Source organism: Dermochelys coriacea, chromosome 18 (assembly GCF_009764565.3).
Source record: "Dermochelys coriacea isolate rDerCor1 chromosome 18, rDerCor1.pri.v4, whole genome shotgun sequence".
Taxonomy (NCBI): domain Eukaryota; kingdom Metazoa; phylum Chordata; order Testudines; family Dermochelyidae; genus Dermochelys; species Dermochelys coriacea.
The window spans coordinates 6,564,833-6,579,842 of NC_050085.1; the positions used below are offsets into that span (position 1 = coordinate 6,564,833).

At 46.5% G+C, this 15,010-nt stretch overlaps 1 protein-coding gene across 4 annotated transcripts in view; it reads right to left on the reverse strand.

The window, feature by feature from the left end:
* Positions 1–868: 868 nt before the first annotated feature.
* Positions 869–15,010, reverse strand: part of LOC119845044 (protein-arginine deiminase type-2) — a 69,356-nt gene continuing 55,214 nt past the window's right edge. For all 4 annotated transcript variants that reach the window (XM_038376776.2, XM_043500180.1, XM_043500179.1 and 1 more), the window contains 6 exons: positions 10,829–10,980; positions 9,800–9,944; positions 7,811–7,904; positions 5,091–5,176; positions 3,039–3,167; positions 869–1,500 (listed from right to left, as the gene is read on the reverse strand). In XM_038376776.2, the coding sequence (XP_038232704.1) occupies positions 1,267–1,500; positions 3,039–3,167; positions 5,091–5,176; positions 7,811–7,904; positions 9,800–9,944; positions 10,829–10,980 (840 nt within the window). In that variant the 3' untranslated portion in view covers positions 869–1,266. The remainder of the gene's footprint in view (positions 1,501–3,038; positions 3,168–5,090; positions 5,177–7,810; positions 7,905–9,799; positions 9,945–10,828; positions 10,981–15,010) is intronic.

A 15,010-nucleotide genomic window follows, 5' to 3' on the forward strand; every position in this document is an offset into this window, starting at 1 on the left:
CATATTCTCCCCTGCTGTGCTTAATGTTCAGCAGCAGATTTGAGACTTTCAAACCCAGTAAAACAATGCCTTGGATTACATGGAACAAGAAAGGGAAGAAATTAGACTTTTGAAATAAATGCTGATTGGTTAACTGCTGTGCCGGGACTTCTTATAGCCTAAATTGGAAACAGATCAGCTCATTTGCCCTACGCATCCTTCACAGCATAAGAATACTGTTGAATGCCAGCAGCAACCATGTTTTCGGCGGATTAGTGTGTTCCCTGGCAGTTTAAAGTTTAAAAAAAAGTTACGTTCCATTGCCCGATTATAAAAGAATTTATGTTCCTTTCATCCTTTAATTATTCTTCCCTTTACACTTTGCTTCCCAAATTACCAGAAGTGATGATTAGTGTGGTGGATTGTGGACTGTGTTGGAATTGCAAGGTATCACTTTAAGAGTGGAGGGAGGGGTTCCTGGTCCTCCTTGCTAGGGCGTTTTGTAGGGAAGTATGTGAGCTGGGTCTAGCAGCAGTCATTCTGCAGCTAGCCAGCCTACAGTAAGGTGGGATGAGTTGTGCCTCACTGCTGTAGGGAGCAGTCTGCTTTGTCTTTCTCTGTTTTTTGCATTCTTGTGAGTTATCATGCTGAATTCTCAGAAATAAAGTTGTGTTACATTGCAACCTCCCAGCAAGAGCATTTTATGTTTTTATCTCACTTCTCTGTTTGTGTGCTGTGAAATATACCCAGTAGATCAGCACTTGCACCTTTTGGTAGCTGAATTCTTGGTTTCTGCGTCTAATGAAGAGACTACACCTTGAACTGTGCAGTGCAGAGAACTAGTGCAGCCAGGATGTGCGTATTTAAAGACAAGACCAAGAGATTTCCACACTTTTTCCATTTAATTATCCTGATTACAAACTATTGCCATCAAAACTCAGCAGAAGATGGCTTTTGCTACCATAGTTTCTATCAATCTTTTTTTGGTATAATGCCCCTGATCAGTTCAACCTCCAGCTGCCATAACCTCCAAGGGCTTGAAAAAACCCAGGATGGAATGGGCCAGGACCTGCAGCATGCAAACCAGAATGGCGTGTGGCTGGAGGACCTTCCCATCTAATGGGTGAAACATGTCACACAGAGGTGCCAAAGCAATGCACCGAGACTCCATACCAAAGTTTTAGCGATTAACTCGACCAAGCTCAAGCAAACAACCAACCAACCAACCAACAAAAAAAGCAGTGCCCACGTGAACTTTGACTGCAGGAATCTCCACCTGCTCGGCAGCTAGGGAATCACATGCCACCACTTGAAGGAGAAGGGCTTGCGATGGACATTGGTACCGCAGTGGACCTCTCCCAGCATCTTATGGTAGGAGGAAATGTCATCGATGAAGCTGCACATCAACCCGAGTGGCTCCAGCAAAGAGCGGACATGTGCTTCCAAGCAGCAATCTCCCTCGATGATTGGCCCGAATGGCTTTGGGATTCCCAGGTCTCTAGATAGGACAATCATGTTCACCTGTGTAATGAGGGAGGAGATCAAGGGTTGCATTTCAGGGGAGCCAATGCCAAGGCATGTATGGGGTTTTGAATATGTTTTGATTGAAATGTCACCTTAACATATAGAATAAAAAAGGCTAGTAACCAAGGTAGGAAGCAAAGGTAAAACTGACGTCTTGCTGTCCTTCCATGACTTCCATGAGGAATTTACAGGTCAAAACAAACATCCATGGAGCACATTGCTCATGTGCTTTGGAGACTGCATTGCTTTCTATTGGTCTCTGGGTGCAACAGTGACCTTTTGAAGTGGTTTGCAAAAAAAATGCCTACGTTACTCACCTGGATGTGGGAAAAGTTCCGGTTCTAACCAGTTGGTAATTCGGCTGTGTCTCTGGTTTTGACCAGAAATTCCATTCTGGACATGAGAAACATTTCCCAATGAAAGTTGAATAGAAACTGTTACATTCCTACAAACAGTTTCGGTTTCAACAAATTGATGGACCATTTTTTAATTCTGATTTTAAAAAATTTCCATTGGAAAACTCCCAACCAGCCACAGTATTGATCTGGCACTATAAATCTAGCACTTTATGGTTCAGGTCACAGATATGGTATCTTTTGCTCTGTCCCTTTCTTTGCGCTTTACAGCTGGGCTACTCAAGTTGGGTTTGAACATCTGAGAGTTCAAGGCTAAAGTGTTCTGAACAGGGGCTCTTAACTCTGAGATTTGCTTCCCTTTCTTTGGTCTGCAAGACCCTACGTTTCCTGAGCATGTGGGCAAGGGGCCAGGTCAGTCTATTTATTTAGGGCTAAATTAAAAAAAAGAAAAATCACTAAATGTTGAGTGCCCAACAGGAGACAGCTCGGGGCCCCATTTTCAGAACAGCTGAGCACCCGTGACATCTAATGAAGTCAGTGGGAGCTACAGGTACTTAGCAGTGCTGAAAATCAGACCCACAGAGTCCCAGATTGGCCACCCAGAAACCAGGGAGTCTTTTAGAAAACATTGGCCCTAGGCTTTGTTCTCAGGAGAAGGGTCATTAGGGTTTGGTAATTCATTTCAGGTTTCAGAGTAGCAGCCGTGTTAGTCTGTATTCGCAAAAAGAAAAGGAGTACTTGTGGCACCTTAGAGACTAACAAATTTATTAGAGCATAAGCTTTCGTGAGCTACAGCTCACTTCATCGGATGCATTTGGTGGAAAAACCAAACAAATTTATTAGAGCATAAGCTTTCGTGAGCTACAGCTCACTTCATCGGATGCATTTGGTGGAAAAACCAAATGGTTTTTGGTGGTTTTTTCCACCAAATGCATCCGATGAAGTGAGCTGTAGCTCACGAAAGCTTATGCTCTAATAAATTTGTTAGTCTCTAAGGTGCCACAAGTACTCCTTTTCTTTTTGTAATTCATTTCAGCGTCGGCTGTGGACATTTGATACATATTGTGGAATTTATATTGCCTGTGTACCTGCAGCGATCATGACAGGCACCCTCTGCACATTGAAACAGAATGGATGGGGCCCTGAGCCAACCGGTCCCCGGGGAGGGGCCTCTCTCACCATGTTGGGGAAGTATGCCATGGCTTTGCCCATCTTGTCTATCTTGAAGAGTGCCGGGAGGTCTATGATGTCTTTTTCAGTCAGCCCCAGCTCTTTCTTGAGGATGTCTCTGTTCCAATCGATGCAGCGCTGGGGGTGGGTGGGGGGGTGAAGAGAAGGAGGATAATCAGAGAGTTAATATGGGCAAGCACAAGTTGGTCCAACAAATGGAACTGCAGTATGGGATGGTCTAGGTGTACTTGGTCCTGCCTCAGTGCAGAGGGATGGACTAGATGTCCTCTTGAGGTCCCTGCCAGGTCTACAATTTTATGATTATCTGATGACAGGGTAATCTCAGCTCCCACTGAAATTGGCTTGCTTCTCTAGCATGATTAAGATGCAGTTGCATTAGCAGTGCAAGATCCCCACAAAAATTCAAGGAATGAGGCTAACGTGAAAAATTCCAGGCAGCTGGCACACAGGGTCACCACATTTATCTTCGTCCTCGACTCTCGAAGCAGGTCGGGAAACCACAAAAGAGCCTGGAGATTTATTGCCCAGGTCCCTCTTAGAGACCTGAAGATTTGCTTATTTCACTCCCTTGTCCCAGTGTTGATTCATGGCGTTTAAGGCCAGAAGGGATCAATACATCAGAGGAGACCCATGAGAATGCTTAAAGGATTAGAAAACATGTCTTATAGTGATAGACTAAAGGAGCTCAATTAATTTAGCTTATCAAAGAGAAGGTTAAGGGGTGACTTGACCTGCCAGGGTACTTAAATGGGGAACAAATATTTAATAACGGGCTCTTCAATCTAGTAGAAAAAGATATAACCTGATCGAATGGCTGGAAGTTGAAGCTAGACAAATTCAGATTGGAAATAAGGTGTACATTTTTAATGGTGTGAGTAATTAACCATTAGAACAAGTTTTCAAGAGTCATGGTGGATCCTCCATCACTTGCAATTATAAAATCAGGATTGGATGTTCTTCTAAAAGATCTGCTCTAGGAATTACGTTGGGGCAGTTCTCTGGCCTGTGTTATACACAGGTCAGACTAGATGATCATAATGGACCCTTCTAGCTTTAGAATCTATGAGTCAGCAGTGTGCCCTTGTTGGCATATTGGGCTGCACTAGTAGGAGCATTGCCAGCAGATCGAGGGAAGTGATTATTCCCCTCTATTCAGCACTGGTAAGGCCACATCTGGAGTATTTTGTCCAGTTTTGGCCCCCCCACTACAGAAAGGATGTGGACAAATTGGACAGAGTCCAGCGGAGGGCAATGAAAATGATTAGGGGGCTGGGGCACATGACTTATGAGGAGAGGCTGAGGGAACTGGGCTTATTTAGTCTGCAGAAGAGAAGAGTGAGGGGGGATTTGATAGTAGTCTTCAACTATCTGAAGGGGGGTTCCAAAGGGGATGGAGCTCGGCTGTTCTCAGGTGTGGCAGATGACAGAACGAGGAGCAATGGTTTCAAGCTGCAGTGCGGGAGGTTTAGGTTGAATATTAGGAAAAACTATTTCACTCGGAGGGTGATGAAGCACTGGAATGGGTTCCCTAGGGAGGTGGTTGAATCTCCTTCCTTAGAGGTTTTTAAGGCCCGGCTTGACAAAGCCCTGGCTGGGATGATTTAGTTGGGGATTGGTCCTGCTTTGAGCAGGGGGGGTGGGACTGGATGATCTCCTGAGGTCCCTTCCAACCCCAATGTATAATTCTATGAATCATCCATTCTGATTTCCTGTCTTTTGCAGGACATTCAGTTTCACCCCGTTGCAGTGACTGCCCACCAGCCGCGAGAGGAGGAAGGTTTCCTTTCATCAGTCCTCCCACTAGGGAATGAAAATGCTGCCTTTGCAAGCTCTTAGCTCCTGCAGTGATCCCCTCCTCCCTTCCCCCCCGTGCTTCCACTAGCTTAACCTTGCCAGCTGTGTTTCTTGTGGCACATATTTACTCAATGGGACAATACCATCTTCCTTGTTCCCCCTTGCCCTCCCCAGCCACCGCTAAGCGCCCTTTGGGATGTCCTCCGCATGCCACAGCCCCACAGTCAGCCCTTGGTAGCTATTTACCTGCACGTATTGGTTCTCCTGCACCATGACCCCATTGGACAGGACCTTGTTAATGGTGACCCGTTTTGTGTCTGCCCCAGAATAACCTATACAGAGAAAACAAAATCAGCCACCTGAGTAATGAAATGACAGCCAAAGCAAGCACCCGATAATAGAACATTCCAGTTTATGCTGGAGTTTCAGGCGCCTTGATCAAGGTATTTAAAATTATGAATAAAGTTGAGTCAAACCAATGCCCTAGATCAGAACACCCTGAACTTTGAATTTACATCAGGTCCATCAATCATTATAAAGGACACAGGGCCTGATCTTGAAGTCAAAAGAACAACTCCCCCCTCCCCAGCATCTGTGGGTTTGGAGCAGGCCCATAGTGACACATGAGCCAGGCCTTCTGTTTTACAATAGTTGATATAAGCAGAGGTTTCTGGAATCAGGATGGAAAGTCCTGTGGTCAAGGCACTACATGGAAACTCAGGAGATGGGAGTCAGTTCTAGCTTTCAGAGTAGCAACCGTGTTAGTCTGTATCTGCAAAAAGAACAGGAGGACTTGTGGCATCTTAGAGACTAACAAATTTATTTGAGCATAAGCTTTCACGGGCTACAGCTCACTTCATCATAGGGAGATTTTATAAATACAGAGAACATGAAACAACAGGTGTTACCATACACACTGTAACGAGAGTTCTAGCTTTGTCACTGTTGCACTATGTTACTTTGGGCAAGTCATCAAGGGCTTGTCTTCACAGGGAAGTTAGTGTGGAGTAAGATAGGGTGTGACTTTAAAGTGCATTAACTACTCTGAATTAACTCCCTGTGTGGACACTCTTGCTCCGCACTAAGAGTGTCTTTGTGCACTTTAGTTTAATATACTTCCAAAATGTTCATGTGGGAGTTAGCGCATGCTGGCGGCTCTGGGCTTTCCCCCGCATGTAGATAACCAACTAGGCCAAAGTTTCCAACCATGGCCAGTGATTTTGGGTACTGGAGATGCTCATTTGCAGAAGTGCTGAGCACCCAGGGATCTTGCGGACTTCATCTGGGGCTGTAGGGGCTCAACGATTGTGGAAAATCAGGCGAGCAGGGTCTAAAGCTGTGTCCTCAAAACCAGAGGCACCTAAAAGCTGTGCTCATCCTGAGAATGTTGCCCTTAATTTCTCTGGGCTTCACATGGCTAATGATACTTCTCTACCTCGTATGGGGGTTGTGAGGACGAAACTCTCAGTAACTATGGTGATGGGAGCTGTGTCAGTACCTAGGCCTGCACCAGAGATGGGCTGAAGAGTTTAAGTGGTGCACTTGTCCCTGGCACTAGGGTGAATTTCATCCTAAGGGAAGAAGTCATAATTAGAAGGTGTCCAAGCCAACTGCTCAGTCCAAAGAATCTGAAATGTCAATGCTGCTTTGTGTGCTATAAGCCATCTAACGCCTTTACTGCTCATGAACATTATTCAACAGCTGCAATATCTCGGTAATCTTCCTCTTTCTAAATGAGAGATTAAGTCCCCGGCAGAGCCGGCACAAAATAAATCATGGCACGTCAGGCCCTATATGGGAGAAAAGCTGCTGGAAAAAAAATCTGCAGTTTGCAAACTATGGACCGAGTTTCAAGAACTGTCAGCCAAGCATTAAAATATCTACTGTTCGTGGGTCCATATATCATTGTCTCACGGCCTCCATGTTACACAGTAATCCAGAGATTTAATGGCATTTTACCCAGGGGGAAATTCACCCCTATTTAGAGGGCCAACTCAAACCATATGCATCACTGAAGTCCCACGCAACTTCTCAAAATAGAGCTTGAGTGGGACATTTGTGAATTGCACCCTCAGCAGGTGTTTATCTTGTCGGATCGGATCTGCAGGGATTAGAGACAGTCAAATACCAGGGGCTGGATAACTTATGATAATTAACCAGCATGCTTGCTGACAACAAAAATACATCAGCTTCATTCTTCCGAGTGTAAGACAATCACTTCCGGGATTAGGGAAGAATTCCTTTCTTACTCCCCCTTGGAAATCATTGATGAATTGGCCAGGTGCATCGTGGGCTTTTCCCATTGATGCATCTTGAGGCAGGACGTCTGACTTGATGGACTAAATGACCTCATCCAGTGTGGCAAATCTTCTCTTCTCTTTGGGAAACCCCCCCCCCAGCACTTTAGATGCCCCTTTTGGAGACCTAATCAATTTCTCCCATCTGATGAAAATGACAGTACTTTGGATACATTTCAAACGAAAATACAAGTACATTCTATGTGCCAGCTCAACATTTTGTAGATCCCCTTCTTTGTAAAGGGGCACTAATTCCTTTGGCTTGTCCTGAAGCACACAGAAAATAAAGACATGAAATAAGATGCATGTGTAGGGAAAAAAAATACTTTGGAACACTTCAGATAGAATATCCAATTCAAAGTAATTATTCCACAGACAGAAAGGCCTATCTGATGACACAATGTTTCAGTTTTGGGTTACAGTCAGAGTTGCCTGAGTCTGGGGGTGTGCAGTAATATATGGCTCTGCACCATTCACTGAGGGTCAGTACCTGTAGCCACATTTTACAGCTGGCGAAACTGAGGCAGGGAGCTGCTAAGTGACTTGGTAGCAGGGTGGGGAATGGAATTCAGGTCTCCTATCACCCTTATTTGCTCTCACCACTGGGCCATACTGTCTTCCCTTACTGACTGCCTCTTTTTGCCGGGAAGCAGGTATATAGTAACTTACCTTTGAACATGGTGGCTTCTCCATGGCCCTCCTTCTGCTTCTCTCGGAAGAGCTTGTAGCAGGCCGACGTGCTGGCCATGAGCATCCGGAATTGCTGGGAGAAAGAGGGGAAGGAAGGGAGTAAGGGACTCGCGAAGAGGAAAGCATCAAATAACTAATCAAGAGCAGCCATAATAATTTACAACTCAGTAACAAACACACAGTCAGTCCACCACACTGAACACAAACTCCTTCTGGTCAGGGACTGCCCTAAGAGCCAAGGAAGCTAATGGGAAAGAGCCAGATTACTATAACTCCCTCTTACTCCATTCGGCATGGCCTTCCTATTGTACCTCATCAAGCTATGCCACTTTAGCTACTAGCTACTTTTAGTCTCCCACATTTTAGACCTTTCTCGTTCATTCAAAAATGAGTAGGTTGAGTTTTCTTTTGCATCTGTCTTATATCACTTAGGCATCTAAGCACCTCACAGACCGATTAATGCCTGGGATGATCAAAGGAATCTAGCGGACAAAGGTCTTGTCTATACTACAAAGTTTTGCAAGGATAGCTATGTCAGCTAGGAATATGGTAGGTGTTGGGGGGGAATCGCACCTCCTAGCCGACACAACTATGCTGGCAAACCCGCCAGTGTAGATGTGACTATGATGAGAGAGCAGTGCTTCTGCTGGTAAAACTAATGTCATCAGGGGTGGCAGGTTTGTATAATTTTTGGTGGTGCCCAGAATGGGTCCAAGTCCTGGAACCTCCCCCTCCCTGCCTCCCATCTGCCTTGTAAGCCGATATATATTTTTTTAAATAATGTAAAAATGTGAGGGCTCTGGGGTGGGGCTGGTGATGAGGGGTTTGGAGTGTAGGAGGGGGCGCAGGGCTGGGGCAGAGGGTTGGAGTGCGGGGGGGGTGAGGGCTCTGGCTGGAGGTGCGGGCTCTGGGGTGGGGTGGGGCTGGGGATGACGAGTTTGGGGTGCAGACAGGCTGCCCCGGGGCTGGGGCCAGAAAGGAGGACTCCCCCCAGCCCTCTCCCCGCCGGCAGCAGCGAGCTCCATAGGAGTGGCCCCTCTACCCCCCTCGGCAGCACACTCACCCCGCACCACTGTCCCCTCTCAGGTCCAGGAAGCTCCCTCAACCTGTGGTGGGTGCTGGGGGTGGGGGGGGGCCTGCCATCACGTGTTTACCTCCTCCCCTGCTGCAGCCTCTCACTGTAGCCTCACTGGGGGTGGGGGATGGGGCTGCCCCATGCCCAGTGTGGGGCAGGAGCGGTGACTGCGGGCAGGGGGGCCCTCTCTGCTGATGGAGGGTTCTGCCAGAAAAGGGAAGGGTCCACCTGTCTGTCCGAAGCGGAAGGGCAGGGGCAGGGTCAGCTTGCCCTGGCACTTGTGGTTGGGGGGTGCTAGGACCTTGCAGTGGTAGTTGATGCCGGGGCACGGAACGGAGCACGGAGCTGCAGGGGGCAGCCGCCCAGAGTGCAGGCAGGGACACCGGGGGGCGGCAGCTGGGGCCGGGGCAGAGACCCGTCCCCGAACATTGTTGGAGCCAGGCCCCCGGGCCCTGAATATTGCTAGAGCACAGGCACCACGGGCCCATATAACTCGCCGCCCCTGAACGTCATCCAGGAGGTGGTGTAGTTACGCTGGCAGAACGCCTACTGGCGGCTTGCAGTGCGTCTCCACTTGAGTGTCTGCCAGCCTAGCAGTACCAGCATGGGCCCTGTAGAGTAGGCCTGGCCTTAGACACTCAGCTCGGACTGAACTCCCATCAGTGCTTTTGAAAATATCAGCCCATGCCACTAACAGCAAATAGATCAACAAACAGCCTCCTTCCCTGCCCTGAGACAATAGGGGCAGTTTTCCATTTCAGTTTCATTTTTTCAAAGACGGGGCAAACATTATGCTCAAAGAGCTTGATAAATTTCCAACAAAAACCTAGCAGGGGCTTGAAGCTTGTTCCTTTCCCTTGTAACCTTTGGAAAATTGCCACCTGGTTGGTTACCTTTTTGTCAGGAAGGGGCACAAAGGTCACAAACTCATCCACATGTCCCACGGTCAGCCAATCAGAGTAGAGCTCCACGGGCGACTGGACTTGCTGAGCATAGAGGAACTCTCTCACCACCTTGGTCATCCTCCTCCCAGCAGATCTAGTGGTTGATTGTCCAAAGGGCAAAAAAAATAAAATAAAATAAAGAAAATACATTTTAGAAGGGAGACAAAGTGACAATGACGATGGTTTGAAGAAAAAAGCGATGCAACCAAAAACGTGACTGCCCCATCAATCCCCATCCAGCCTGGCAGAGACAGAGATTGTGGTGATGCTAACCATTCCTTTTCTACTGGCGTTTCCTAAAGACACCCACAAATGCGTTCATGAGAGTCACTCTGCTCCTGTGCGGACAGACAGCTCAAGTGCATGACCCACTTAACATCCATCCAAGATGATGCTGATAAAATTTCATAGCAAATTGTTGGTGACGAACGATTGCCTTGGCCAAAACAGCTAAGAAAAGTCAGCCTGTGACCTTGCTAAATCACAGTCACTCACGACTGGAGAGGAGTCCAGACACTGCTGATCTTTGGAGGGGATTGTGAGGGATGATTTGAACCCAAATTGCAAATTGGATTTTGCACACACCCCTCTGTAGATTTATAGATTACGAAGCCAGAATGGACCTTTGTAATAATCTATTATGGCCTGTGTAAAACAGGCTGAAAGACTTCCCTAACTTAATTTGTGTTTGAACCTAGAGCAGATATTTTAGAAAAAACATCCATTCTTGATTTAAAAAATGCCAGGGATGGAAAATTATAATGGGCCAAACAAATCCCCTGAATCTGTTGACGAGGTGTCAACAACCACAGCTTACCCTACAAGACAGATCGAGAACTGCTCGGGCTAGAAATACACACATACGCACACACCATATACCCAGCTGTGTGGAGACAGATGGGCAGTTAATGGAGAACAGTGGTATTCTTACAACCCCCGATTGCTGTGAAACATGCCATCATCCTAATTCTCTCTTACGTGGGGAAGCTGCTTCCAATGAGGATCCTCCCCAGGGGATATGCCTTCCCGTTGACGGTCACCGGAGGGCTGACTTCCAGGTTGCCGAAGGAGTCGAGACTGGTGACAGCCTCGAACAGAGGATCCCTGGTCACATAGCCGAAGTCTGGGCCCTGGGAACACAGCAATCAGCACAAGTGTTTATGGTGAATTCTCCTTCCTTGCCCCAACACCATGTGGTCTTTACCAGACACACCCATTGCTCCTAAAGTTCCTGAACTCAGCATAGATGAATAAAATTAGTTTACCAAGATTGCTATGTAACTAGAGCAGTAGGCATAGATTGGGCTAATGCTGCACTAGGGATTAATGGTGGAGCAGCACCCTTGGACCTGCTCTGTCTTTGGCGTTTGACACACACAGTGCTCGTAGATACAATGGCTTAACTGCTTCCCTTACAGCCTGAAGGTTTGATTGTATCCAACAGTGCACGGATACATGATGAGGGTTCAGGAGGAGGGGGTTACATGGCAAGGGACCCCCTTCTCTCCATGTGATGCCCTCACTCTTCTCCGCACAAGTGAGCAGATCTGTTTAGGCACGGAAGGAAGTGCAAGTGGCCCACTGTCCTAGGGTGGTGAAGTTGGCTCTGTGGCATATCTTCTCTGGGAGCTGTGCTGCCAGGTGGAAATCTGGCTGAGTCTTCAGAGACTCATGCTGCAGCATGTCCTCTTAGTGTCCCTTCCAGGGCAGGCTGTGACCCTGAGTTTCTGTAAGCGTTGGAGATACTCTCAGACGAACTAGAACATTGAAACAGAGGAAGCAGAACACATTGGGGTAAAAGCTCAGCAACTCATCTGCATTTCTCTCTTTTTTGGTCAAAATTTCATGTGGTGGTGTGCAGCCAGACTGGCTCTCCATATTGTACACATGGCTGTGATTTCCTTTACTGACTACCCAAATCAACTGTAGCTCACAGAAAAATGAAGGGACCATTTGGAATGCACTTCATCCCATTAGAACCCCTTCCTCCCCATCTCACCTGGTTCCACCCTGGTTGTTTGACAGGTGTTTTGATGTTTGCAGGCTCACATATCCCCACCCACAATGCAATTATTGGAAGATCACTGTCTGACTTACACAAACCCTTTGCTGGCCGAATGAGTAGGTAGGAGGGTAAAGTGGCTGCTGGAATGGTTTACAGTAAAAAGTCAGACATGCAGAGGGGAAAACGTCCTCCTCCTCAACTCAACACTGCTCCAACTTCCGGAGAGTCAAAATATCAAGAGCATTAGCAGAGGGAGGAGGAAAACCTGTGAATGAGCAGTTCTTGATGAAAGCTGGCAAATGTTCATGGTACAATGTGGTTGCGAAGGATGAAATTCACCCCTGTGCAGAGAGTCATGCCAAGGACTATGCCCCACTTAAGTCTTATTTTGAGGGGCTTACTGGAAGTAGCACTTAAGCAGTCTTGGGGTGATGCTCTGCAGGGGTTGAATTTCACACTATCTGCATTGCCCGCAATAATTTGCTGACATTTTGGGTCAGCTGCACCAGGGAAACACGGCAATATTGAAAAGGGAAATAAATGCTAACAGTGCAGCAAAACTATTCATTGCCGTTCCAGAGGTATGGTAAGAATGTCTGGCAAGTGGTTTACAAAAGACAACACAAGAAGCCATTGATGTGCATACACATTGCTTTCACAATGTGATGTGTAAGTAACAATCTGATTTGCAACGTTATGGTTTAAATTCTAGGGGAAAGGGAAAAGCTGACAATGGAAGAGGCTGCTCACGCTTGGGTATAAAGAAGTTGCATTAGCAAGGGAAAATGTATTGCAATGTTGCAGAATTGGCAGGCCACTGTACAACTTCATTGACATCAGCCTAGTTGTGCCCGGGATAAATTTGGGCCACTTAGTTTAGTGCAGCTTGGTGGGGGACTGATTCTCCACTACCTTGCATCTTGTGTTCTCATTTACACCCGTGCAAAATTCTGCCAATCCAGAATTCTACACTCACATTAAACCAGGAAGCGTGCTCTGCATCCACTGCCACAAGTGTGTATCAGCCTATGCGCAAAGTGCCCAGCCATTTGATGGTGTTGTCATCAGCCAGGTGGACACCGTTGAAAGAAGTCTGTAGGCACTTGGCAAGGATATGCAACACTGTCTGGAGTTTGGAAGCCTCTGTCTGAACGAGCGGACGAGGACATATTGGACGGAGCTGGTTATAATGATACGCACTTGGACATGTGCTTCCGGGATCTCTTTCTTTTTCTGGAACGGTCACAGGCTTGTTTACACTATGCCCGGGAGACATACTTGGCCAAAAGGGATCCCTTCACATGCACAGTAGGCCCCATTTCTGCGGGGGGGGTCATCAAAATGATTTATACGAGAATGCGGACGTGTCAGTTTAACAGGCTGGTTTCTGCTTACTCCTCCTAATGTTCTGGGCACATGTAGCTCTAGAGGCATGAGAAGGGAGCCTGCTTTTATACGACCGGGAAGAAGATCTCACTTTCTCTTTCCATCCTCTTGCCAACTTCCAGAGATTAGTTGTTTGGACTTTTTTTTCTCTGAAAGGGCCTGAAATCCTTCCCCTGCCAGGATTTTCCTGGGGGAGCTCAGGCTTTATTTTTGCTTAAACAGTTCAGGTTCTAAAGCACTGTCGAATCAGTGATATTCAGATGGCTCGTGAGCCGCAAGTGGCTCTTTAATGCCTCTCCTGTGGCTCTTTGCAGCACATGATATTAAAACACGGTGTAATTTAACTATTAACCAATTTAAGTTATTAACCAGTCAGGATGCTTTTCCTGTGTTATTAACCAATGAAGTTATCAACTTGCACTAAGTTATTAACTTATTTGCTGTGAGAATAATATATAAACTAAATATTTCCCAGTCACACTGTTTAAATATGAATGATCAGCGATCACTCGTTACCGAGTATGATCATCTTCCACGGGAGTTACGGGTCCTCAGGTGGCTAATAAGGCCAATCCTTGAACCACAAGTTCTATTACAATGAGGGAAGATGTTTTCAGGCTCAGCAGGAGGCTGTTCACCATGACTGGAAGCCAGTCTCTCCTTTCTCCTGTGCCTCTTGTCCTCTTCAGCTTGTCGGCAAGCAAGTTCAATATGCAAGGGACCATCACGTAGGACTTCACTCCATTTTAAGCGATCCTGGGCAAGTGTCTCCCAAGTGTCAATATTACACTTTTTTAGGTTGTCCTTCAGCAAGTCCTTATAATGCTTGTGTTGTCCACCCACGTTACGGTGCCCTTCTTTCAGCTGAGAGAACAGGACCTGTTCTGGGAGGCGATGGTCTGGCATCCGAACAAAGTGACCAGTCCAGTGGAATTGCTGATGGATGATCATTGCCTCGATACTGGTGGTCTTTGCCTCTTCCAGAACTTTAATATTGGTGCGCGTGTCTTCCCATTTAATCTAAAGAATCTTACAAAGGCAGCATTGATGGTGCCTCTCAAGGACTTTCAAGTGGTGTCTATAGGTTGTCCAAGTTTCAGACCCATACAATAGTGTTGGGAGAATAACGGTTTATAAACAAGAAGCTTGGTAGCTGTTCAAATGTCGTGATCTTCAAAAACCCTGTGCCGTAAACGAGAAAAAGCTATACTGGCACAGCTCAGGCGATGTTGAATTTCTGCATCAATATCTGCCTTGGATGAGAGATGACTTCCAAGGTAGAGGAAATGATCGACATTCTCCAGTGCCACTCCACTGATTTTGAGAGATGGGGCATGAAATACCACATTTGGAGCAGACTGATAGAGCACTTTAGTCTTCTTGATATTAAGAGTGAGACCAAGACAGGCGTAAGCATCGGCAAACACGTTCAAGACAGTTTGAAGATCTTTCTCAGAGTGGGTAAAGATTGCATTGTCATCAGCATACTGAAGTTCCACAATAGATGTTGTGGAGATCTTACTCTTGGCTTTCAGCCTGCTAAGCCTGAACAGTTTTCTGTCCATTCTATAAATGATTTCAATGCCAGCTGTAAACTTCCCAGCAATCAGGTAAAGAATGATAGCAATAAAAACTGCAAACATGGTTGGAGTGATGATACAGCCCTGTTTGACTCCTGTTTGTACTTTGAAAGGTTCACTCTGGGAGCCAGAGTCAGAACAGTCGCTTTCATATTATCATGAAGCAATTTTAGGACATTGATGTATTTA